The sequence below is a fragment of the Opisthorchis viverrini genome (assembly GCF_000715545.1).
Source record: "Opisthorchis viverrini unplaced genomic scaffold opera_v5_217, whole genome shotgun sequence".
NCBI classification, from domain to species: domain Eukaryota; kingdom Metazoa; phylum Platyhelminthes; class Trematoda; order Opisthorchiida; family Opisthorchiidae; genus Opisthorchis; species Opisthorchis viverrini.
The window spans coordinates 276,430-302,450 of NW_008751876.1; the positions used below are offsets into that span (position 1 = coordinate 276,430).

Below are 26,021 nucleotides of genomic sequence, written 5' to 3' on the forward strand. Positions count from 1 at the left end.
TGCCGCGTACATGAGTGATCTAGATTTATGAAGGTAATGGCTGTCCATGACGGGCTACTTGCAGACTTTGTTCTATTACCTGTTGCCTTCAGTGTATAACAGATATTCACCTGTCTATAATGTCATGTGTCTATAACAGTGTCACCTCACTGCCCGGAAATCAAAAGGACCACTGCTGCTGTTTGTTTATCAGTCCGTGTAATACTATGGTCCCCAATGACTCATCCTATTCCACGTCCTTAGCAGAAAAACAGAATCTGACAAGGTATCTCTAGCTTCTCAGCAAAATCTTGCAAACTCATTTTTTGCGAATCACCAAACGGATTTTGATAACCAGGAGAAGACAAGACGCACATCAAACGGCTCAAACACTAGTGTTGGTCCATTGTAACAATGGTCATCGGCGTAAAGTGCATTTATTTGACACTTAACCTATGCAGAACGAAATGAATATCAGATTATCCATATCTAAGTTCGCGGGCGCTTTGTGAATTAAACAGTTTGGATAAGTAATTTGGAAAAGTTCTTTTGGGAAAAATTATTGTCGAACGTTTCGGTCAAACTGGACAACCCTTTGTGAGACCCAATTAGGACCAGAACCACACTGGTGTGCATTGACCTCTTCGTATGCCTCCGCAGCCCATTAGTATCGATAGACATCTAACCACTTTGGTGGCAACGAACACTGAGTTACAACAAACAACAATGAACGGATGTATAAGAAAGTTTTTGTCCAAATTTTCCGTGTGACCTCTAAAACGGTCCCACAAAATACACAGCTTTTGTTCAGTTAGGCGTCTGACAGAGACATTCGAAGCCAAACCACCATTTGGTGCGTCGTCTAGCAGATGGAAAAAAAAAGCGGAATCAGACTAATTGTTGCTTGCAAGAAGGTCCAACAACTCCGAAACATGAAAATAGTTGAATTAATCTTAAAACAAGCTGCCTTAATCCAGTGACGTGGACGCATTTAGTAAACTTTGCTCTGAAGAACTTTTATGGGTACCCAAGTACGCTGAAATTTTCCCGCCAGCGGCTTCTAGCCCCGATTGGATGTGTGGTCGTCTATAAAACATGCGGTGATATTTTAGTGCAAACCAAAGAAGTGTGTTCGTCTTTCAAAAAGGATATGAATTTTTCACCTAATTATTGAGTTTCGGAAGGACAAATTCTGTTTTTAGGCAATTATTGCAAATTTATTGTCTCATTCCCGGTCAGCTGGAGCGGGTCATTGAAGAAACAATAGAGTCAGTGTTAGACAAGATGCTCGCAGATCGTGCGGCCGAATATAAACTTTCAACTTATCACGTCAAGTCACTCATAAAGTTCACGCTTATATAAAGCAACACAGTAAGCCGAGTTTGGCTTCCCAAGTGTGTGTTTGTCCGTCTAATTAGCAGCTTCAAATCAGTATATTCCTACCTTAACCACGCTTCCCAACCAATGCATCTGTGAGCGTACACGTCCAGTTTCTATTTCAGATGAGAGAAATGGGTAACACATTCGAGATCAAATCAGACAATCTCGGAAACTGCCACACCTTTCTTGATCCATTGGGATCTTTTTCTCAACATTCGGAATATCTTTGGCGTTAAAAACGCTCGTCTCACATAAAACACTTGGTTTCTTTTGGCTTATTTCATTTAAGCCCACTTAGTGCAGTTTAAATAAGTGCTATCAAGTTTGTGCTCAGGACTCAAGAAACGAAGCTTATCTTTATTTATTTATTGATTTATTTGTTATTATTTATTTTTATTATTTATTTTTATTATCATTGATATTTATTATTATTTATTTTTACCATTATTTATTATTATATTTAAAAAGAAAGCTGTGTGTAAAACAACTGTTTTACTTTCAAAGAATGATCAGTGAAAACACCAGTACTACGAGCATGTCTTCAATCTAATTAACTCTTCCCAGTTGTGTCAAAATAAATTCAATAGGGATGTATTCATCTTAGGACAAGAAAGCACATCAGTGTGTTCCAAACTAGACCACGCTCGTAACCACCGAATATTGATAGTGTTCAACTGTGTTGCTAGAGCCCAAATGGCCTTGTGGGTCCGGATAGCTGAGTTGAGCGTCCTTCATAATGTTAAGCTCTACCTGACTTGGTGCAGGTTTTGAACAGGAGAAACAGGAGAGTGCATTTATAAGTCCATTCCGAAATCTAGGATAAAGAATGCAGGGGTGTAAATGTAACTGAGGCGATTATTGAATTGAATCTGAGATTACAAGCGTCTTAAATCAACATCTAGATATCACAGTTCCAAACAACAACCGAACGTGTTACGTGCGCAGGTTGGTCTCATTGCTTCTTCACTCATAGGCTGTTCACCCACCCCGTTCCCGTGTTTTTTATGGGTACTCTAAAGCCTAAATTTTAGTGTACACGGATACGTTAGATTTATCGCCCTGTCACACGGTGACCTATTCGTTAGTCTTCCGGGCACGTAGTAAAGAGGGAGGTTTGTCTCTTCGGATAATCCCGGGTTGTCCAAACTAATTCCCCAGAACATTCTTTTCAAACTTGCTGGATGTTAGTCAACGTGAGACTGCCGAAATGTCAAGAATAAGTCGTTATTAGTCACAACACATTGAGAATAAAAAAGACTGTAACAGCCAAAATGAAAGGTAGCTGAAAATTATCCAGCTAATTGCAACTATACATAATTAGGCGTATAATAAAACAGGACAATGCTTCACACTCACGTTTCCCTGGAGTAGACCAAACAACTGGAATAAGGTATGATGACCTATCCTGATAGAAGAAAAGGAACCAAGAATGGAACGTCACTGAAGGAACACTATTCATTGGGTTGCCGAAAGATCTTCCACAATTCGTGACGGGTTTCATCCTTCTTGGGGCTCATCAGGTAACCGTAGTCTTAATTTTTCGTCAACCTTATGCGTTAGTTGGACCCATATAGTAAGTAAGCTGCCAAATGCACTAGTTTCAAAAGTGGTTTAGTTTTGACGGAGGATTCAACTAAATTCCACGTTGATGTCTCGTTCAAAATGCTTTCCATTTTATTAAAGCTACCCAAGCCGACCCTATTTTTGTTGTTTCGGCGGAAGTTCTCTTCTTTCAATTCATCTACTAAGACGTTTCACAAAAGCTTTTGTGCATAGCAAACCACATTTTGATATTGTCCACAAAAGTATCGGTCTGTATTGATGCAATGTAGCTGGGAATCTTAATGCTGGTGTGGACAACACTGTCTTTTTTTCATGTAAGCAGCGAGGGGATGAAGAGGAAGGCGTGAAAATCACTGAACGGTGTGTACACCATCCTAAGGGGTAGACCACACACCAAGTCGTTATTTGTGATCTTTCTTCTCAGCGGCCCTGTACACCATAATACATGCGGAATTATGCCAAGCCAGACACACGTCCAAATTTTCTGGCTAATTTGCTACTCACCTGCGGTTCATTGTAAAGTAGATAATTGGGTTGTAGATAGCGTTGCTCATCGCCAGCCAATAACAAGCTATAAAGATGGCAAACGCCGGTGGTGATCTTTTAAACTCTGGTTTCACTCGGAGGATGATGAAAAACACTTGATACGGGAACCAGCAAATGGCAAAAATGCACATCATAGCGCACATCATTTTGACGGCCTATAAAGGAGAGAAAAAATGTGAGAATTAATTGAAAACTGCCTTTGGAAACATCGTGGCTGTGTGAGCGTTGCTGATGGATCCCAGTGCAGCACAGAAAACAGTATAAAGAGGGGAATGGGTATCAAGTTCCACTTGTGTCTCCTATCAAGACGGGCTTAATTGCAAATGACCGCATTTCACCAATTGATAATAGTGATGTTTTTTTAATCGTTCTATGCCTTAAATGCAGAGAACATTGCATCAAATAATTAGAAACGAATTAAGATTACGTATAAAATGGAAATTTGGTTAAAACGCCAAACAGCCATTTACCACATTTAACTAGTTAGGCACTGTTTCTTGTGATTGAGTCCATATTTTTCAGCTCAATAAGATTTTAAAAAAAGTAAATTGATCAAATTCACATTCTTTCGGGTACTGTTTATGGTTTACAACCTTACAACTGATATTTTAATAACAAAAGGAAACTGAGGCCGCCAGCCCAATGTACTTTATTAAGAACATCACCACAAACAATATTTCACTTTGTTTGCCAGCAGTCTGACAGTTTCCGTCGGTGCAAAGATGAGAAATTAGATTTCCTCCTGCAAACAAATGTAGTGCATGCCAAAAATACAAAAATCATTCTACAAATTCCAAATTTGTTTGCCGTAGAACGCTTTTCGGTTGATGGATGAAGTAACAATTTAATGGCGTTTCAACTAGTGGGTGATAGGTGACTGGAAAACGACGTCGGGCGCTCGTGTGACCCAAAAGTTTACGCGCACTTCTGGTCATGTTGTTTGCTCTCCGGTAATGCCGCACCTTCGATTTTGTAAGCCAACAGGGATGCATTTGTTACAAGTATTCCTGAAGCCATTTTTCGCTAGCGAGATATGAGCTGAGTTCTTTAATAATACCCCACTACGAAATGCCACTGAAATTAGGTTTGATCTATCAGTTTATCAGAACACCTTTATTTATTTCCCTATCTCCTAATAACACCTCAACTTCATGGCCACAAAGGCAAACACAACTTAACATATATATGGGTATCTATGCTTAATTTGCTAAATTTTATACTAAGTTTGGTAGGAATTTGCGAACCATTCCTAACTCATGCGCTCCAAAAAACTTGTTTGATCCTCTACGCTTTCCAGCTCTGCATTCACCTATTCAGACATAAACCGTTTAGACCTGACACAAATAGTTGCAGTGTGTTCACCTGCGTCAGTAACTTTTTAACCCACATAACCGTACCCCATAAGCAATATACTTATTGAAACTCCCCATGTGTACAATTTGGTGCTGAATTTGCATTGGTCGGAATATGTTTGACCTCTACATGGCCGATATCCTGGTTACCCTTTTCAAGTCAAGTCTGCTTACGGTGCAGCAGCTCCACGAAAAAGTCCACTCAGCTTGAGTTACTGGTGCACAATAAACTCCACACATAGAGCAGATCAGCAAATGTCAAAGCATTAGGGTCTTTGAAGCAAGATTCAAAAGTAGGATTGGCGAAAGAATTAACGCTTCACTACAAAGGAAACTGCGACGGATGCACAAAGCCAAGGATCAAACGGACTTTTGAAAACAGGGTCAATGTCTTAGTTGTGCAACCGAATTTACCAAACTAGGTGCAATCACAAAAAGGTGTAGATTTTGGCGAACACGATTCATGGTGTAGTGACATTCACTTAGGTAAATTCCATGACGAACGACTAATTTAATGCAGTAGGTTTATATGATTAGAGTCAAAAAATAATTTCGGACGCTTTTGTTGCATCTGGCAGTAGTCAAAGAGTGCACTGATTAAAACCCATCAAATGCTTCACTCGAGCTAATAGGAATGATTCAAACGACAAGCGAGCCTTTAATTTGCAGTCGCCATTCGTGGGGCCAATCAGCACGTGATCACGTGGGGTGCATTACATGATTGGAAGATGCTCAGCTGTGTACCCAGTTTGGGTGCCGTAGGTACACTAGTGTTCAAACTGTCGTGTGGCTAAGCGGTTCGGCCTTTACATTCTATTAGGCCTGTGAGAATGTAATGCCCAATAAGAATGAATGATCTTCAGCATGCTCCACGGGTTTTCGTTCAGAGACTTCAGATGCAAGATGGAAACCCTGTTGAAATCCTTACATCGCCTATAGTACTAAAAATTCTGTGACAGTTGGTATTTTTCGTTGGATACTCATCAGCTTTGATCTATGTAGATAAAAATTTTCGGCGGTGCAAATAACATCTGATTTTTTGCGGTAAATTCATTTTAATGTGTTTTTTGACGGGTTCTGACATTCAGCTATAAAAAGGCTGACAGAGGTTTTTTAAGGAAAACACCTACGTTAAAAAACTAGCCCACATTCTCAGTAAACCACACACAGAGTCCAAAGTTTATTCAGATGATCCATCTGTTTCCAATGGCCCGGATAACTAATTTCCAACACGGCGGGTATATTAAATCCCTCACCCTCCTAGAGTAAGTACCGGTGAGCTAGATAACAATATTTTCCTGGTTCTACATGTCGGAAATCATGTGCAGCGACTTATCCCATAAAATTAAACCGGCTCTGGTGACGTAACGTTGAGGAGTGCTTCCGTTCGCTTGAGTGAAGATTTACAACCTATGCTGCCCATCATTCTCCCACACAAGCACAGTCGCAGTGCTGGCTGGCATCTAGCCACCGCATACGCAAGGATACGTTAAAATAGTACACTGGCTAACACAAGACGACAGAATGGATACCCCGGTTGGTACTATTGATAGAACGCATGAGTGAAATTCTGCTACACTGGGTGCCTTCATTATGTATTTAATAATTCTAATAATGCCCGCTCCAACCCTTCTTCAGCATAGTCAACGGCAACAACGACTGGTTTGATGGCGTCCGTAATAATAAAGTGAAGGCAAATTGCAAATTGGGGTACTTTTTCCTCCAGTGAGTTTCGGAATATTTCACTGGCTTTGCTTTCCGCGATTTTTTGCAGATTACTATGCATTGCTATGCATAGCTAATCTATCTCCCGAAAATGTCATATTATTCGTTGAATTTACTGTCTAAATGTATTTGGAAAATTAGCTTAAAACTTTTTTTCAAGATTTGAATAAAAGTTCGGCTTTGTATTCTAAATCAGGTTAGAATTGCCTTTTCTCCACGCGTGCACGGAAGTGCATGCTTGAGTTACACCTTCAGATTCAAACTGGCGTCACTCTAAAACATATGGGAAATATTCACGCCGTTCGCCAAGCTAAGTGAGACAAATTAGAACAAGTTTACCGGTATTTTTGTCTACATAGTGCAAAAATGCATATAATTTACTTTGAAATAGTGTACCTTCAACGGTACAATATGTGGGTACTTCATTTTTGTCTGGCAGATGAATTTTGCATCAAATTAGGACATGCTTAATTTATACAGGTTGGCGGGTGGAATTTCGTTGGTTGCTATAAAAAGGCGTTATGTATGATTGTCATCAACAGCCGGTCGTTCCGGTGCCTGGCTAATATGCCACGTGAAGGAAGCATGAGAGTCGGGATAACGCCAGGTTGCCCAGTGGTAGTCGATAGGTAGAAGTCGGGGTCGAACTACAGAGCTGCCAGTCAGCAAACGTGCGCTCTAAACACTGAGATATCTCTCCAAAACTTTAATAGACGCTCTAAAGTATCCTCTACTTGAAACAACGGTACTGCGATGCCTTACAACGTTGAAATCCCAACTGAGTACACTGGTTTAGAGAAAACGCGTTCCTTAAATTTGTACCCAGCCTTTCACAAGCACACTATGAAAATATTGCACCTGCGATTGTATCCCTGGCTGCATCCTTGAGAAAATCTCCTTAGGCTGTTTCCTAGACTCTAACTAAAACTGAGTATTCATTCAAAGAATGTCAATTCAGTGAACTTTATAAATAAACTTGAACTTGATGTGTAATGACAAAAACAAAGCGTGGATAAGTAAAAGTCGCAACATTGTTACATGGAAAGAAGCTTCAGGAAGGAAACGGCTGATGGGCCTGCTGCATACGAACACTTACAAGGAAGGATGTTTTATTTGCTTAGGCACACAAAATTTCAAAATCCAAAATACCTTCAGTGTCTAGACAATGTAGTTATCCCCACTCCGTGCAATACCTTTCGAAACTACGCAGCAACTCCAACTGGTGTTTATTCAGCAACAATGCGGCGGTCTGTTATCTGCATACCACGTTGACCGTTTCTGATGGCATAGAAACTGGGATTTTTGTCTTGGAAAGTGCATTTTTGTAGAGGAGGGTTGTGGCCGAATATTCTTTGCTCATGATAGCGCAGCCCAGGAACTTTTCCGGGACCAACATACCCGTTTTTTTGTATTTAGCTTACATGGCATTTTTGTACAGAACACTATATAAGTTTTTAGCCAAAATTTTCAAAGCTCTCGGATAAATAGTGCGACAACAATCAATCTCGCAACAGTCACCATTCAAATATTAAACAGTGTGTGAATATGTTTGAATGGGTAAGAGGCAAGTTGTTTTCCAGTAGACAGCACCACGTGCTTCACGACAAAATATAACCGGAAAAAGTTTTATCGCAATGCTGAAAAGTAAAATGGTGGTATACCCTCGGAATCTAGAAGATGGAAAAGGATAAATTCTCGCGCTTCTTGGAAGAAACCTGGCACCGGATTGAAGATACCAGAACCTTGTTATTTCAGACTGAAGCACGCTTATACGTAGGTTCGCTTCAGGTTCTGGAATTCGCGCTGCAGATAAACTGCCGAAGTCGTCACGGACTCCCTCCCAGCAAATGCTCATTTGATGATACCGGAAAGACAGTTCAATAAACCTATGTCAAAGTCAGTGTATAAAGTAAGATTTTGGTAACTTTGAGTTATACGACAATAACTCAGAACTTTACTCAAAACCTGAGTATGGCCTACCTGAATCTCATTACGAGCTGTGTATATATCTCACATGCGCTTAGACCTGACATTTTTGCAAAATTCATTGAATATAAGCAGGACTACTCGCGGATAACCTACGAAAAGCTGGATATCATAAATATAACGACAATTTACGACTCTATAAAATCATTGATAACCTCTTGGATGTACCAAGTACCCGTAAAGACAGTATTCTTGGAATTCTTTGAGCCCCATCATGTGCTCAGACAACAGGATTTTTGTCTGACCACTATGAGAAACGTGAAAGGTAGCAAAGATTTAGGCTGTCAAATAGATGGAAAAGTTACCGGTAAATTTCAATATCACATTCTACTCAAATGGGACTAAGTACCACTGTGTGTGCCAGTTTACCTGTGACGGTAATGAAAGATGTATGATTGCAGTGGGAGCATATCCTTCTTTAAGATCAGGAACCAAATAACTATTTAGTACGCAAGGTCTTTGTTTCAATCGTCAACCATTAGTTAGAACAGTTGACAAACATCTCTGTCATAGGTTACGGTACTGGTATGACTTCGGCATTCAGCATTTAACCCAGTCATCCTAACCCATATATTCTCGGGTTTTTGGGCCTGTGCGTATGATCAAGTCTAGCCTCAATAATGCGTCAAAACTGAAACTGAGACCATTGCATTCCAAGCGTTCATTAGCCGACTGGTCATCAGTCAAATGAGTAATCCCGATTGTATATGCCGAAAATGCTTTTGCAGCCGACAGTTTAGAATAAATTAAGTGTCAGTAGCGCGTCAATATAACGCCAAATTAGCTCCCTTTGTAAGTACAACGTCCCTCCTAAAAGGTTTCGTTGGTGAGATGGGCCAAATCCTCTCTACCTGAAAGATCTGGCTATGCTGATGGTGGAAACATGCTAAGACACCTGGTGCGTGCTAATTCCTACACCAAGCCGCCTCAATCGCTACGGACAGGTGTGTTAGTAGAAACCAGCTTAGGGCGACGAAACTTTGCCCAGCTATTCATTTCCGGAAAAAAACTGCAAAAAGGGAGTAAACAAAGATACTGATTGGTACGCGATCGTACCAGAAACACAGGCAGGATGGGAAAAATAAAACGTTTGTGGGAGTGATCCAAATACCACCTGATCAAGTATCTCCACTGTAGCTAACTGAAACTAACACAAGGCTCATGTTCAGCTACCCACAGCCGTCACACTGTGAGAATATTATTCAGGTGCTGTTCTAAGAAAAGCAATATAATCAATCAAGATTTTTAATCTCTACTAGTTTAGGTGGATTCTTTCAAACTACTGAGTTGAAAACGTTCTTCCGCGTCCGTAGATGAATGTCTTCTTATCGTGGCACCGCCATATCCCCGATTTGACTAAAGTAGGAGCAGGTGCTATGTGGCTTTGCGAACCAGAATTTTGTAAACAGACTGCTAGGTGGAAATTTCCAATTCTCTTTATCTAGTTGAATACGGCACTACCCGCATTAAGGGCTAACTGTTGATTACTTAGACGTCTGTCAGGTGAGTTTCGTTGGGCTCAGCATGTAGATATTTTTATCTAGGTACAGATTAATGAATCTGCTTGAATCGATATCTCCAACATTTTTAGTTACGCGCCACTCGACGTAACCTTCCATTTGGTGGCCCATTTATTCTGCTGATGTAAGTGCATAAGGAAAGGCTCTTGACCGTCAGTCCCTTTAAGAGAGTTAGCACACTTTACACGACTGAAAATTTGCGGGAGACATCGCCACCGAAAACTAGTCAGCTTTTGGCGACTTTCTACGGATTTTATGATTGAAGCACGAGTTACCCTATCTGGATATATGGAAGTCATATTACAATATCGCAGTTATCCGCAGCTCCTTGCGATGCTTGCAGGTATCCTTCGCGATGCAGCGCGTATATGATAGTACTAAAGATGATGTGATTTTTTCATAGCTTACGTAGAGTACGCTCCAGGGATAGCCCAAAGTTTGATTGCAGTGCTACTGATTGAATACAAACGAGTTATTCTTGATAGGTCTCAGAAAGCTAGCTGTGTCAAATACCCTTCCTCTTGCACTACGTTTGGCATGGTAGTCTCCAAAAGCGGTTGTTTTTCGGTTCACGTAACTTGTTTGAAGGTTGCCGGTCTCATACCATCTGTATAATGATTGCTCTTATAAAATAATGATGTATGTTCTTCATTCCTGACCTTGTCACACGTTTCTTCTGTGTACTCAGAAAAGATGTAAAACACGAAAACGAGGCATTTTACAAAACGGCACAGTCTAGAAGTAAGCGATGGTTCTCAAAATCTTGTTGCCAGATATCATCATAGTTGTGTGAAGTCTTGTGATTTCCATAAGCAGCAGTTTTCGAAATGTTTGAGTTTCTCAAATCTACATAAACCAGTTTAACTCATTGAGGATTGGTTCCTTTTTTGAATATGAAACTAAAATTGGCAGTTTCTAACATGGTGAGGCAAGATTTATTTTGCAGCAGTTAGATCACATCTGATTTTTATGTTTCTGTTTATTTCTGCTTTTATACAAATGTGGCAATCAGTGTTTGGATACACATAAAACAGTAAGCGAGACCAAGATTCCTCCTTCTGTAGAGTGACAGTAGGTCGTTCAGGCACCTGATCTCACGGCCTTGGATTGCTTTGTATTGTGGTATTTTCTACCTGGCTTTACAAAAAAGAAGTGCGTAATTTGGCTTCTAGCAAAACAAAGATTTTTTGTTTGGATACTGAATTATAGTTTGCAGACCAAGCAAGGAAAGTTCAGTTTTATTGGCAATAATTTGCTATCTCAGAAAACTTATTTTCGGTACGGGTACGTCTGACAAAAATTCCTGAATTTTTATTATAGTTAAAAACTTTTATTGGGCACTTACAACTAACTTTGAGTACATGGTTTCAAAAGTTTTAATCTCCACCTGACAAAATGTCCCGATTGGTAAAGGTGCCAAAATAACCTCAGCATACATAAGTATAGAGGTTGAAATGAGAAATTTTGGGCTTATGCGACTCTTGACGTGAAACGGGCAACAAAACGTAACCGCAGCCGCTCCATGTTTGTTCATTGCGGATGGCAACGACTGCGCCAACTGGTGTGGCCTCAAAAGACCCAAAAGATGTTCCCGTCGAACACCAGCGTGATGCACATGATAATAAAGTCTCTTATATCTACTTAAGGTAAGCAGCCAGGCAAGACTGCAGAACGCAAACTGTTTACTTCCATGAAAAATTGCAAGGTAAAATAGGATCTTAAGATGTTGGTGGTTGCGGAATTTAGTATAATGTACACTCAAACGATCCTAGATTTAATAATCATTCTCCTGTCCTGATGCAACCAAAGTAAGATCATGCCACTGGATGGCTTTAAAATTTGAAGTATCACAGCCTACTTATGCTGCATCTCAACGTCTACCAATGAACGAATACATCGATATTGCTACGTTCTATAGCTCACAGACAATATAAATTGCTACTGATAGATCCCTTGCTCTTCTTCAATGTGTTACTTTTTTGGAAGGGTGTTGTGAGGAAGCCGAATTATTGTTTCAATTAACCACAGCAACACAAAAACGCTTTTTTCGGCATACACCCTCAGGCATAACTGAGTTCCACCATTTTCGTGTATGATGCGTGACAAAATGAAGTCTTGTTGATTACTTTTGAAAATTTATGGCCTTTTCTTGTTGTCCAGGCATACTTCATAACCTTGTTACAAAACGAGGACTAATCGAAGCACAATAGGAATGCTTCCCACAGGCTGCAGAAAAGGATTTATAAACAGAAGTGGATTGACTAAAAAATAAACCTGTGTATAAACTTCGAATATTTTCACCTATACGTTAGAGTGCTTTAAAACTGTGAGCAGAACATTGTCTTTCTTGAAAAGGACTTTATATTATAAAGCTGAGCATACCCGTAGAAGTCGCGAGAACAACGAAGGTAGCGAACAAACTTGTTTTCTTTGATTGTTCTTGTTTGTAGTATTTCTGAGCTGGTTGAAAGTCTGTCGGGACAGTTATGCACCAGTTTGTATTTTTTTTTAATTACAACCTTCAAATGGTAGGTTCATTATTTGGTTGAAAAATAGCTGCCCTGGTCACAAAGATCACATCTGCGCTAACGAATTCTATTGTTATTTGAACATATTGAGGTCCGCCACAGAATATGAAACACGACACCTTGGTGTTTATGCTAATTTATCACAGTGTGCTGGTATTTACGTATGTGAAAGAGCTTTCCTGCTCCAAACGCTACTTTCTTTCAACAGGGTATTATGGAATCATTTTATTCATATTCTCTCAAAGTGAGCCTTTTAAAGATGTATCACGTGCGCAGAGGTCAAAACAGCATTCATTATCTCCGGTGGCCAACCGATGACAAGCGACTGTGGGAAAATGCCGTATATCAGGCAGAGCAGGTAAGCATTCTTAACCAGGAAAGCTTTCATCGGTGAAAACGTTACTGACCCAATAAACGCGTATGCAAATTAACTAGCTTCTTACCTAGTGCAACATGAGTTTCTCAGCGGTAGGTTTCGCACCCTTTTAGGTAAATCGAGGGTCGCAATTCACACAAATATAGAAACTAATCACAGGTAATGTGCAGCAATAACTGCCCCATACGATATATCGCTTACTGCTCACTTGCATCTGCACAGGTAATGCCACCCACAATGGAGGCAATCGGAAGATTGCACACAAACACTTTTGTGAGGAACAAGAATAAGCCGCATATATACAGGAAACGTATCATGTGTTTCCTCATTAATGTAATCCCTCGTTACAGTCAAGTGGGGCCAAATGTACGTTTTTTTAAAGGAATCAGCAGGTTGTTTTTGCGGACAATCATAGACACAGATGGAGACACAGAGAGAGACACAGAGACACACAGAGAACATAAGTGAGCACTTATGTGCGAGCAGAATATATAAAGGTTAGGAGTGTACGTGGCTGAGATGAATGGAGAAGCTATACAGACCATGCACACCTGATTAACTCCAGGGAAGAAAGTGGTATTACTTCGCCTTCATAACTTGCAGTGGGTATATTTTCGACGAAGCGAGTATTGTAGCCTTTAGAAATAAAAAAACATCACTGGGTGTAGGATTGTGTCAATGCGTTTGATAGTAAACATTTGAGTGTCTCAATGCCACTATGAGCCCACGAATATAAGCAACATTTGCATGAATTGTTGTCATCGTGTGTCATGTGTAGATAGATGGTCTAACGGCGATTTTATGACTTACTCTCCTCTTCGACCGGACACTTTCCACTTGCGCGCGAGTGATTTCACCAATACCCCGATGAAACCATAATCGGAGAGAAATGGGCACGTACGTCGCTGCTAGTACCATGAGCGGTAGCACGTAGAGGAGCGTGAAAAGAGCATAGTCATACCTGGCAATAAAAGAACCGCAGTAAAATGGGAGACTGGGCAACATCGTAAAAGAAACCCACAATATACCGCAGCCCTTAGTCACGTGGTTCATGTGGTTAACGGTTAAAATATATAGACACAAGTAAGTTAATATCCAGTAACATTCATGGCTATCGATCTTACTCCAACAAAATAACATTCTAGCTCACAATACGTGCTATCCAACTTGCTAAAACCTCTTTACTGTCTCGAATGTATTAAACGTTTCAAAATATAATAATTTATTTCCCCAGCTGCAGTGCTTATTTTTGCTGTCGTATTCAGCATGAAGATACAACCAAAGGAAAAGAGTTCTACCTGCTCCTGAAATATTTTTCATGATGCGTACCCAAAAATAGCACTTTGTGCACACTGTTCAAATCGGTAAGCCTAACACTGTAGCGGTGATACTGCTGATGGGGAGGCACGCGATTCGTATGTGTTGTTCGTAGAACTTCGCTTTGCGTCTTTTGAAAAGCCGAGGTATGCTGCGGAATTCGTGGAGCCACTTTGTAACATTTGCTTTGATTTGACCGACAAATCAGTGGAGTCAATGAATCTCCAGAAAAGTTCAGAAAGACGCGTTTGGGAGAACATGGGTGTCCAAGTTTTGTAAATAGGATGCAAATTAGAGTTTTGCTTCTCTGTTCAGTGGTCTGTAACCGGTCTGTTGACATTTCCTAATAAGTAACTCCGCAGCGAAAGCCTTCTTCCTGTCACCAGAACCCAGAAATTAGAATTAAGTGGTTGGTCGCCGATTGCTAAGATGTAGTCAGACGTCGTCTGACAACAGGCAGAGAGGTTTTCTAGCACCAGTGTGAATTGGGTGCCATAGGAGTGCCCCGAATCAACGCCGTTCTTACCTTTGTTACGTCCGCACTTCCGTCAATGGAGAAGCTTGAAGTGCACAATATGTATGTACTAATCTAACAGATCTCAGGTTAGCTTCTCAGCAGAGGAAAACAAACGTTAGACAGAATCCTCAAATAAGTTGCCGACCCCTGATATCATGAACAGAACCCAACTCAACCATGCATAGCAATACTGCACTTGCATCAGTGAGCATGCAGGGGCCAGTTTGAGAAGGTTGTCGTGAACAACATTTAAATACACTGCTATTGGGCTAGTCAAAAGCGGGCGATATTCAACTTCCACTATTGATTCGAGGGAAACAGAATAAAACGTATAACCACTTGATATACTCATTATCAGAATTATCACGTCTCACTAGCGTGTTTCCAATACCAAGGTTATTAGACCGGTATCCCAGTCAACTCTCGTTACGATGACATTCATGAACTTCATCAAACTGTCATTGCACGCGGTTGTCATGAGGCAAGGTTTAGAAACCTTATTCCAGCAACTTCTAATTGTGAATGGCTGGAAACGTGAAATTAATTTACATCCACTTTTTAGACGCCCTACTGACTACATAAATTTTGAGTCCAATGGCATTCAAATTTTATACCTTCCCCCGGATTTTTTTTATTCATTTTTCTTATAGCACGTTGTGGCACATTTAATGATCATCTAAACGTGATTTCTTGCATCTGTGTTCGCGTATTTTCCAACTCCGAGGTTTCGTCGACAAAAGCGTGTGCTGCGGAATCAATACGCAAATTTGACGGACGGTAGCATGTTTGACAATAACTACCAAACCAGTGAGGTGTGTAAAGTTATATTTTTATTTTTTGTACATTAGCGCCGCGCTGTTAGGAGAAATATTACGCTTTATCCTACTTAAATCAATTTCAGCGCAAAAAGACGACTTGCGGTGAACCTGAACGGTTGAGTGTCTGATCACCAGCGAGGTGTTATCATAGCTAATCTACAAAAAACTTGATGTCAGTCAAATTCATGCACCAGAAAATTAGAGGTAGATTCTGAAATACGCTCTAATGAATTGAAAATTTGTTATGTGCATTAGTGAGCATTTCTACAGTAGTCTAGCCAATTGTACCCTCAGTATACACAAAATCCTCTCCTATAACTCGTTGTAATGCACAGATCGAGTTTACGGAGACAAGTAAAATTCTCTATACAACGAGCTAAGGCACACTCCTAGAGATGGCCTCGAGAAAACGACTTTCGAAACCATTTGAGTTTCTCAGTGACAGCCTTACAGTTTCTACGGATCTGTTCATGGTGATTGTTGCTATATCCTATGTAAGATCAATTTCAGCGCAAAGAGACGACTTGCGGTGAACCCAAACGGTTAAGTGTCCGCTCGCCTCTGTGGTTATGAACTTGCACGATTTCTCGGCAGCGCGAGATTGTAAATGACACTAAAAATCCGCTGACACTTTCCACTTAGTCAACATCCCATCGGAACAGTTTTTACGCTTCCAGTGAGTGTTTCTGAAGGAAATTCTCCATCTATAAAGCTACGAAAATGGTGTCTTTTTGAAAAAGGGGCTAAAAACGAAGAAGTAATGACCTTCTTCATCTTGTTTGCAGTGTGTAAACAGTCAACAAGAATGGATCGGAGCATACAAAGACCGTTCTGCCCATCACTTTAATCGCGCGATATAACCCAAAGATGGAACACCTTCTTAGAGCAGCCACTCTACAATGTGACAATCAAAAGTACACCGGTTTGGAACAATAGTTGAGAAACAGAAATCACAAGGATGACTAAGCTCAAAAAGCTAGGAGCATTACTTTGTGCACGTGATATGACCGTAAAAAACTTCGTTTTATTTCTTCTTATGATAACCGAAACTCTATAATTCTGTCGTTACCTTTTCCCTCTAACTGATAGTTCTGCGGAAAAAGGAGAAAGGCTGGAAATTCAATTGGTTATTATGTTTACTGGTTTATCCAACGCATAACTTATTTAAATTCAGCTGAACACCAAAGAAACAATCCGATTGCAAGAAATTGGGTGAAATTCTAATGCATTGTCAACAAAATTATGTGCTGTTTGTGACTTTTGTAGCCAGTGGTTTAGTACACGCTTGCACGGTGGCTGTTTGACCTCAAGTTCAACCTTGAGACCCAATTACAATCAGGCTACTAAGTGTTGACACTCTAGTTTTTTACGAAGTAAATATCTTCTACATTGGTTATTCATACAACTCTGTTCATCCCGCCTGGTCATAAGACAGAACACACTTCCATAGAATAACCAATCAGGATGCTGATCGTAAGGTAGATCCAATTTAAACTGGAAAGATATGAAGCGTGGACGGCTGCCTCGTCATTACTGAGGTCCGTCAAGAGGCCGCATACCGCGAAACCTAAGAGAGCAATAAAGCTGCATAACAGTGTTTCAAACCAGGCATCCAAAATATCAAGGTTTTGTCGAAAGTCCGACTGCACAATACACCAAACGAAATTCATTACTATTGAAAACGAAGCTTTGCGTATTCGGCGGAGTCGTACAGGACGCAACAAAGTGTTGAAAACCAATTTAAGTCAACATCGTATTTAGCCTTCTCAGAGAGATGGCCATCCAAAATGACATAGATTCACGTGTTGCCAAACTTGTGTTTCAGTTTTGATGAGTGCGACATTTAAGTAGTGAATAAATCTTAGCTTTATACTTTACGGCAAGCGTACTCATCCGAATCTAAGTTACCGAGAAATAACCCAAAAATGCCCCGTGCAGCTTTGAAAACGCTGAGCATTTTGCATCCATAGCCTTCATTTTTGTGACGGTTGGTTATGTTACTTGTGTTTGCTAAATAGTGTATATACTCCCCAAGGTTAACATTTTGTAACCACGATTTGTTTTTTCTGGCTTTGAAAAGATTCGCTTTCGCGTGTCTAATGTTGTGTTCGTACAAATTGTTACAAAAGCTTAACTACGCAGCTAAATATTCTAACTCGGTCCAGAACAGACATGGAAAACTCCCATTCATCTATTATAAGCACTGATAACAATATTGTAATCGTTTTATTGCAGCTGTTGTTTTTTTATGTGTGATTTTTATGTGTTGCCTCAAGAATAGTCAGTAATATTAAAATTCAGAGATGCGGCTTCAAAAATCATGGAGTACATTTTATCTTATAACGGCTAACAGCTGTTTGACTGTTAGTTACTATGAATTTGTTCTCTTGGAAATCTTCATATTTCGTAAAATATTGCATTAGGTAACACTGTGATCACAGAGGTTTTGTGTCTGCTACCAAACATGTAACGTAAAATGAATCGACAGCACTAAATCATCAATTATCAGGGCAGTAATTTGTACATCGTATTAGATCTTCCGGTCAACCGTCTGTTTACCCATTGAGATAAGGAATCTTGATAATATATTGTTTAGACCATGAGGTAAAATCTCAAATATTGAGTGTGCATTCTGTTAGGGCAAACTTTTGACAAATTTAGATAATTCCTCATGATGCTGTTGCCGAATATTAGGATAACCAGTCTCCATACAAAAGTGCCTTGCTAACACAGAGTTATCCAGTTATCCTTATGTTGATAGTTGTGTTTCGCTATTCACTAAAATTGACCGAAAAGTTTAAACTGGGTGGCGCACGGTCGAACTGGTTGATTGCGTTTTAACCGACCATCGCGAATGACGGTATTTCAGTGAGACCAAACTAATAAAGCAACAGGATTTTTCTGAGAACAAACAAAATCTCTTTTACAAAAGCAACCCAAACACGTTTCTGCGCATAAACGTGTCTGGATAAAAGTGCTTCGAAAGAGAAATAAAATCATGTGATTCTTACACCGAATGGTCGTGTTATAGTACTTCAGTGGTGTGTACTATAAAGGAAGAAGGAAGGAGGCTTTCGCTGCGGAGTTATTTATTACGAAATGCCAACTGACCGGTTACAGGCCATTGAACAAGGCAGCATCTTATTTACAAAAACTGGACACCCATCTCCCACCGAACGCGTCTTCTTGAACTTTCCTGGAGATTCATTGACTCCACTGCTTCTTCGTTCAAATCCAAGCAAACGTTACGAAGTTGCTCTACGGATTCCGCAACAGATCTCCCATTTTCAAAAAACGCAACACCAAAGCATTCTTGGGAATAATTGCGATTTTAATAGAACAGATTTTGCTGAAGACAACGCGAATTTTGCTGCGTCTGGAGTAACACGAAGCACATCTACACATGACTGAACTGAGATACTTCTTCCATGAATTTGGTATTCTGCTAAAGTAATTGGCCGATTTCCTGGAAATTCTAATGAACTAATTAGCAGCTATGGCAACGTCGTTAATAATAGTACAACCTAACAGTAAAAACGTTGCCGTGATGATTTAACGAGATCAACACACAACTTTCTTGGACACAGAAAAGTGGATGATTGAGTGCACAGCCAAGCTGCATGCTATTGTTTGCAACCTTTGATATGATGACAGTGGATTTTGGCACTGCGGTTGGAATGTAGGGGCTATAAAACACTGAAACGTTATCTCTTAAATCACCCAAAGTGCATAGCTTCTTATTTATATTTCGAGTTCTGTTTTTACGTTTTTCCGCATAATTATTTTGCCCTGCGTGCAACTCAAGTTCGAGTCCCAGTTTTGAACGGACCAATGTCACTAGACACAACCACGACATGCAGCACGGCTGTGGAAGAAACCCGCCAGTCAAATCGACAAGAAACCCCTCGATATATAATTAATGCATGTCTTGACATGTTGTTCCGTAGGCTTTCCACTACCATGACGCGCTAAAGGTCACGGGAGAGTCGATTTCCGGTCAGATGTCATGGTGATGCTTTCGTCAAACTTCAACATTAGATCTAGTCTATCTGACAATATTATACTGACCGTGTTTAGCTCAACATCGGATGAATTGTTGACTATGTCACCCTACTTCACTAACCGGCTGGTTAGGCAATATCAACCAATCACACCACATCTTTCAAAAATTAAAAAACGTTATAACTTGTACCATCACTCCCAGAGAACTCTTCCCATACGCCTCCCAAAGCCAACAGTTAACTTTGAAAGATCTCAGGAACTCAGCCAAAGTAGGCTATTAAATTACTTGCAACGTTAAGCGGACAACTCATTTAGTGATCAGTGACATAAACCTGGTCGCAGAGAGAAATGTTTTCGTAACTTGAGGTAAGGAATGAGACTATCCTCTGAAACGTAATAGCTTGTAAGCAGTTTATATGTATTAGGAGGCTTAAACGATACGTCTGCGTTTGAAAAACACTTTGGAAGGTTTAAGCACAGCTTTCGCAAAGGGCCACACCGAGTCTATAACCTTTCAAGGTACTTCCACGTATATTTAGCGGTTGTTTTTAATACGATACACACGAAAACTTGTAACTTACAGTTCATCATATTTTGGGTTTAAAGCAAGAAAACACTGCCTCGTAGTGTCTTCCAGTTGTGTTGTGTTGACCGTTGTGTCTGCATTTGGATATGTCACATTCTGCTCTCCTTGTGTTTCGTTTTTCTTCACAGATGAGCGCCCTCGTAGAAGCACGGGTGTGGCTTCGACGTTTGCGAAAATTAAACTCGGTAGACCAACGACAAACGCAGCGAGCCATATAAGAAAAATGTAGAAAATTGCGGTCCTTGGACGTATTCTCGGACGCAGAGGAAACATTATTGCAGTGTACCTAGAGTGGGACAAAAATCAAATAAAACAGGTGAACGTTTTTAGAAGAACAAATAGAAGCACGCTTGAAGAAGCAGAGCAATTGTTTAATTGGACAGATTGCAGTATACTAAACTGCACCGTGAAAATAGGCTTTTTATTGTGCTTTCGGGAATCGTTGCCTCTAAAAATTATCACAACCCGTGCACACCTGTAAAGACCAAACTGTATGCACCAGCATTTCCGTCGAATTCTAACGAAAAGCATTGTTTTTGCCTGAAAATGAAGCGCCGTAGTGGACTGTCAAAAAACCAGGTGAATATTGTTCTGTCCAACAAATTGGTGTTATATTGTCACCCGCGCTGGTGAACTCGTACAAATAGTCAACCGTCCAAGAAGGAATATCCAGTCAAGTTGAAATGTTCACCTGTGGGAGGCCACGTGCCTGCACTGAGGTTTGATTTTTTTAACAGTAGGTTTGAAACCCGGAAGAACACGTGCGCAGTCGTACTGCGGAGCGCCCATTTTCCCGCCACCGGAATCCATTTCAAGGACACGCTGATAATCACTAGTTAAGTAGGTGCTCAAAACCGGGAGATGGGTAGACTTTAAATTCAATTCTAGATGTAGCCAATCAAAGCAAGTCCAGTCTACCGGGACAGTGTTACTGAGTTTGCAAGAACTGCTGCCGTGCCCCTAAATTATTTTGCAGGTGACCCATTTATATTACCCAAACTACCGTACCTTACCATACTTTTTCTCTCAGGTTTATCTCGATTTCTTCATTTCTAGTGTGAAGTAGAACAAACTAATCCGGGTCCACTTCACGTCAAATGATTTTTCCAGTGGATAATCGTCTGTAATTTTGTGGATTTCACCGGGCCTACAGTGAGAACAACTCGTTATTGAAAGTGACCAATACTTGAAGTGAATCTACCAGACAACAAATGATAAACCAACTAACGGTTCCAAATAGTTTGTAAATCACGCGCTCCATATGAAATTGAGCTGGATGCTTCATTTTTTGGTTGTTTTACATTCGACCGTGCTACACTAGTGTAGGTTCAAAGCATTTTGATGCCTAGCTGCTGCTACGGTATAATAACAAACCATAGTTTCGTGGAAAATCCTAATTACTGAGTTGCACGTTAGTGGACGACAGTGGGAAACAATATGTTTTTCCAAATGCGGTCAAGCAAACGAGGGCGACAGAAAGGGCACATTCGAAGTCAGCCCTTGCAAAGTTCGCCTTCGAACGTTTTCCGTTTAAATTTTGGATGGCTGGAAAACAATAAATGGCTGCACTTCATGTGAGCATTTTCTATCATTAGGAAGAACAGATTGTTCAAAGCAAGTAATAAACACAACATTGAAGAAGTTCGACACAAATTGTTAAAGCCAGCGTTTTAGTCCAACTGATGGTTTATCGCAATCTAATCACTTCCGTACACTTGTTAAGGAGGATTAGGGAAATCGGAGAAGTTCTGTCTCTATCTATTAAAAAGGTGGAATAACATTTGCTACAGTCATATTCTCGGGACCCCAAGTGTAACGCCCATATTGCCCTGCAACAGTACGAACTTTCTGTGCTAGAAAATGCTGTCTGTAACAGTGCTAGATTGAAAGATTTCACTGAAGTCCGCCGTATAGATTTTCATTGTTGAAGAGACAGAAGCATCATCTCAATCAAGACGAAGACGATTTTTGACACGCTTGTCTACTTCTACTCAACCGTGATTATCCCACATTGTACTAACTAGTGAGATTGAATCACCACGGAAGTGACGTGGTTTTAAGTATGAATGTTTTACAGTGATTCACGTAATGATAACTGTGGTGGGCTCTAGCATTTCCAGTTAACAAAAAAATAACAACCCAGTGAGAGTCAATGGATAATCATTTGTGTATTTATCGAATTCAGCGTTCCAATTACAAGGGCAAAAGCGTCATGAGAAAGCAAAGGTCCACAAAGACAAACCGTAGATTGTTAATTGCATTCAAAATTACAAGAATGACAGTGCTTAAACAAGCAAAATCTAGTTAGGATAAAGAACGAGTGATCGAAAACTACTGATCGTGCGGAATGCTGCTTTTATGTTGCAGGCATATGAGTACAATCGGTACTCTCGGTATCACTGTTGCGGGTGACCCATTGTCTCAGCAACGCGATTTACACTCCAGTGACGATTGACTGCTTAACTGGCCCCTCATTATAGGTTCATGGGACATCGCACCCAAAAAACTAGTTTCCACCTAGAAAAGAAAAAGAAACCTTTCTGGAAACCTCATGGATGCCCCCCTGTGTAGCGAGACACTACCCACAGTTGACAGGCTTGTTCAGTGAATATGAATCAACGCCAGCATCCGTCGTGTAAAACAGATGAGCGATGAGGGGACGTTGTCTCGCATACCGAGCTCCAAGTTTCCTGAGTGATATTAATTTAATAAAACATGTGAGTATATTGTGGTGGGCGTGATCAAGGTGCCATTTTGCGAAACGAGCCAATTACTCACTTTGTTGTTTGATGAAATACATTTGGCTCCTACAACAAATAAAACCAGGATTTTGTAATGATGCAAACTTGCAATCACCTACCCGGTTGGTTTCAGGTGGTTCAATTTCTTGTCTGCTCATAATCTTGTGAAGTACGGGTTATAGTTGAAGTATCATTTTTTAACTTCATGGCATATAGAACGAGATGTGCTCGCTTTTATAAGAAAGTTTACAAATTCATGTCTTATGATTGACGGGCCGTTCACCCGATGATAGTCAACATACTCCGCAAGTCGTTGCTTAGAAAAGTGGTGCTCTGCATCAGTGGGAGTGCACTGAATACTGAGAACTGCCAATGAACTAGTCTTCAATAATGCAGTATTGTTTGGTTGGGTATTCTTGTGGCAAACGTTTGAGCTTGTCCTAAGTTTGATCAACGATGACGAAATCTTCGAGTTCAGCCGATTGTACTCAAACTCACTGGCTGATGGTCCAGTTGTCTCCCAGGCTTTGAGTACTAGCTATGGGTACAAAATAGCCTCAAGCAATAGCTTATTGTGGCTGAAAAACCGGTACCTCAAATTCCTTACCAGTTTCCAAAAACAGGTTGCCATCCAAAAACATGAATCTACTATTGACGCCCAAACACCGAAATCAGTCCTAATCAATTTTATTAAAAAGCAGACAAATCACGTCCTGTTGCAAATCTTAATCCTCAACGCCTATATGGCAAAAGATTTTAGTTTGGTTGAATATGAAAAACTATGTTGCATTAACGGGAAGTGGCCCATCATGCAAGTGGATGCTGACCTTTCTAAATTTCTCCAAGCAATTCGTTACTCAATTTCACGTAACATATTGGATTTGCTCTTCTCATGCAAATACGGTCCACCAACTATCTAGTGTATTGTGCTTCCGGTTGTTCTTTACTACACGCCACCCTGGATGTGTCAGTCATCCTAGACGTATTTAGATCAATAAAGGCCCGATAGTCCCCCTTTCACAATGTGCACCATGGGTGGGAAGGGTAGTGTTTTGACTGTTGTCACAATTGTATTTTGCGTGTGCCACTCACGTTTACCAAACAAATTTGACCAGGGTTTTGAAATCGATACCAACTAGTAGCAGCAGCTTTCAGCTAGCGCACTGACAGGTGTCTAGGAACATAGGCTTTGGAATACAAGCGAATAAGAGCAAGCTAAATTCCTTGAAGATACTCCAGATCTCGTCAAAAATTAAACTCAAACATCTACTCGAACTCCATGCTGTAGCTTAGCGGTCATCTAAGGAAGCTTGCAAATATATGTCCGTTAGTAACACGGGAAACGGGAGCGGTTTCCGATGAGTTTTGACGGCTCAGTATTTGTGCAAAACGTAAAACAGTGTGGCAGGACGATGCTGCATTTCCTGATCACAATCCAAATGGTTACAAAAGAAGAACCGTGATGGGCTACTGTTCAACGGAGTAATTTTTTGCTACCGTTGGGCTAATTAATTTCTGAGTCCTTTTGGACAATTGGACTCATGTAAACAGACAAATAGGAATATCGTTTTTCCATGAGCCATCGTTAGCGTCATTTTCCAAACTTTCTCTGATCGTTTTGGTGGAACATGATGGAGGACTTTGAAAGTGGGATTCGTTTACTACGCTACCAATATCAAACGGGCCAGTTGTGTTAATACCTAGATTAGATGGCATTTGCAGCCGTAGTCAGATTCGAAGAATGATTCTAGATTCTCATAAATAATTCGAGACACATAAAAATGTGAAAGCAAGCAAGCCCAATGCCTCCACGGTCATCTTGTATTTAACTCTCAAACAAGTCACACACATCAACTGCAGCACCAGAAGTACTGGCAGGAGTACCATGCGCAACGAATTCATATTGGTCATGTACTTCGCACGGAAAACAGAAACGTTCTCAAAAACTGCCATTGGTTAGCTCAATTTTTGTGCGTTTTCAAGAAAATCTCCAATGAAAAATTTATGGAAGAATGATCTTGCTTTTATTTGTTCTTTCCCTTGTGTGGTTGTACGAATCCTAGCATAGTTTTGGGGTTGTGCGCACACTGCCCCACCGGGACGAACCGATAACACATAGATCTCATACCTGCCCGTTTTGATCCCGTATTTTTATCCAAACCGAATCGTGATTTATGTTCTTAAACATGGCTACAAAGTACCGATCAAGGAAACCTGGAACGACAAAGAGAATACGATCCACATAATCCGACAAACTAAAGGGGAGCCATGTGGTTAACATCCGTATCCACTACAGCTCTAAAATTAAAGCGCACAATCAGTGATCCGTAGTTTGACAGGAAGTGAACCGGAACGACAGTAAATAAAATCCTTTACAAATAGAAAATACATTAACCCGTGCCCAAGGAATACAAATGACTGTTTTTCAGAACGTGTCCGTTTACCTGTATAACGAACGTTGCTCATGTCCGAGGTAATTATTTTAATACGACGTTGATCTGCAGGATTTCTAGCAACTGTCCTCAGGATCGAATTACCTCTGATGTCAGCAGATTCAATTATTTTGCGTTAATCAGTCTCATCAGCGAGTTTTATTAGGTTTCTTCTTCTCTATCTAGATTGTAAATGTTCTAATCAGTTGAATTTTTGGCAAACTTGTGCAAATACGAGCTCTCACAGCAGGTGGTGTGTGGATGGTTTTTGTGACATTTGGCGAACAGGACACTTGACAGTGAGTTCTGAACCAACGGCAAAGCCCACCAAAGGGGTGCAAATTGTTCAGCGGTGGCTGCGAATTAAAAACAGTAATGCGTAGTGTAACACGTCTAAAACATTACAGAGCTCCAAATATTGTATGTCAAGACTGAGGATTTATTCTGACGGCAGTGTTAGTCCCCGGGTACGGAGACGCTTGCTCTAGTAATCCAGGCGTAGACGATTCAAAAAGGGTAAACAAACGTGTACTACATTTTCCACGATGACTGAATTTTGGAGTAGTGCAGCCAGGTATTTATCCACTTTAACAGCTTTTGCTTACGCAATTACAGATTGTTGCAGTCATATCTAATCACATGTCGCATGATGG

The 26,021-nt window shown here is 40.5% G+C and overlaps 2 protein-coding genes across 2 annotated transcripts in view; one reads left to right on the forward strand and one right to left on the reverse strand.

The window, feature by feature from the left end:
- Window positions 1–1,872: 1,872 nt before the first annotated feature.
- Window positions 1,873–26,021, reverse strand: part of T265_14576 (hypothetical protein) — a gene marked incomplete at both ends in the record, with an annotated part of 40,201 nt that continues 16,052 nt past the window's right edge. The window contains 4 exons of the mRNA XM_009174268.1: window positions 1,873–2,173; window positions 3,427–3,623; window positions 13,766–13,916; window positions 20,191–20,481. Coding sequence (XP_009172532.1) covers window positions 1,993–2,173; window positions 3,427–3,623; window positions 13,766–13,916; window positions 20,191–20,481 — 820 coding nt within the window. The remainder of the gene's footprint in view (window positions 2,174–3,426; window positions 3,624–13,765; window positions 13,917–20,190; window positions 20,482–26,021) is intronic.
- The window catches only part of T265_08448 (hypothetical protein), a gene marked incomplete at both ends in the record, with an annotated part of 99,948 nt that continues 99,277 nt past the window's right edge, over window positions 25,351–26,021 (forward strand). Inside the window, one exon of the mRNA XM_009174255.1 lies at window positions 25,351–25,409. Within this exon, the coding sequence (XP_009172519.1) occupies window positions 25,351–25,409 (59 nt within the window). The remainder of the gene's footprint in view (window positions 25,410–26,021) is intronic.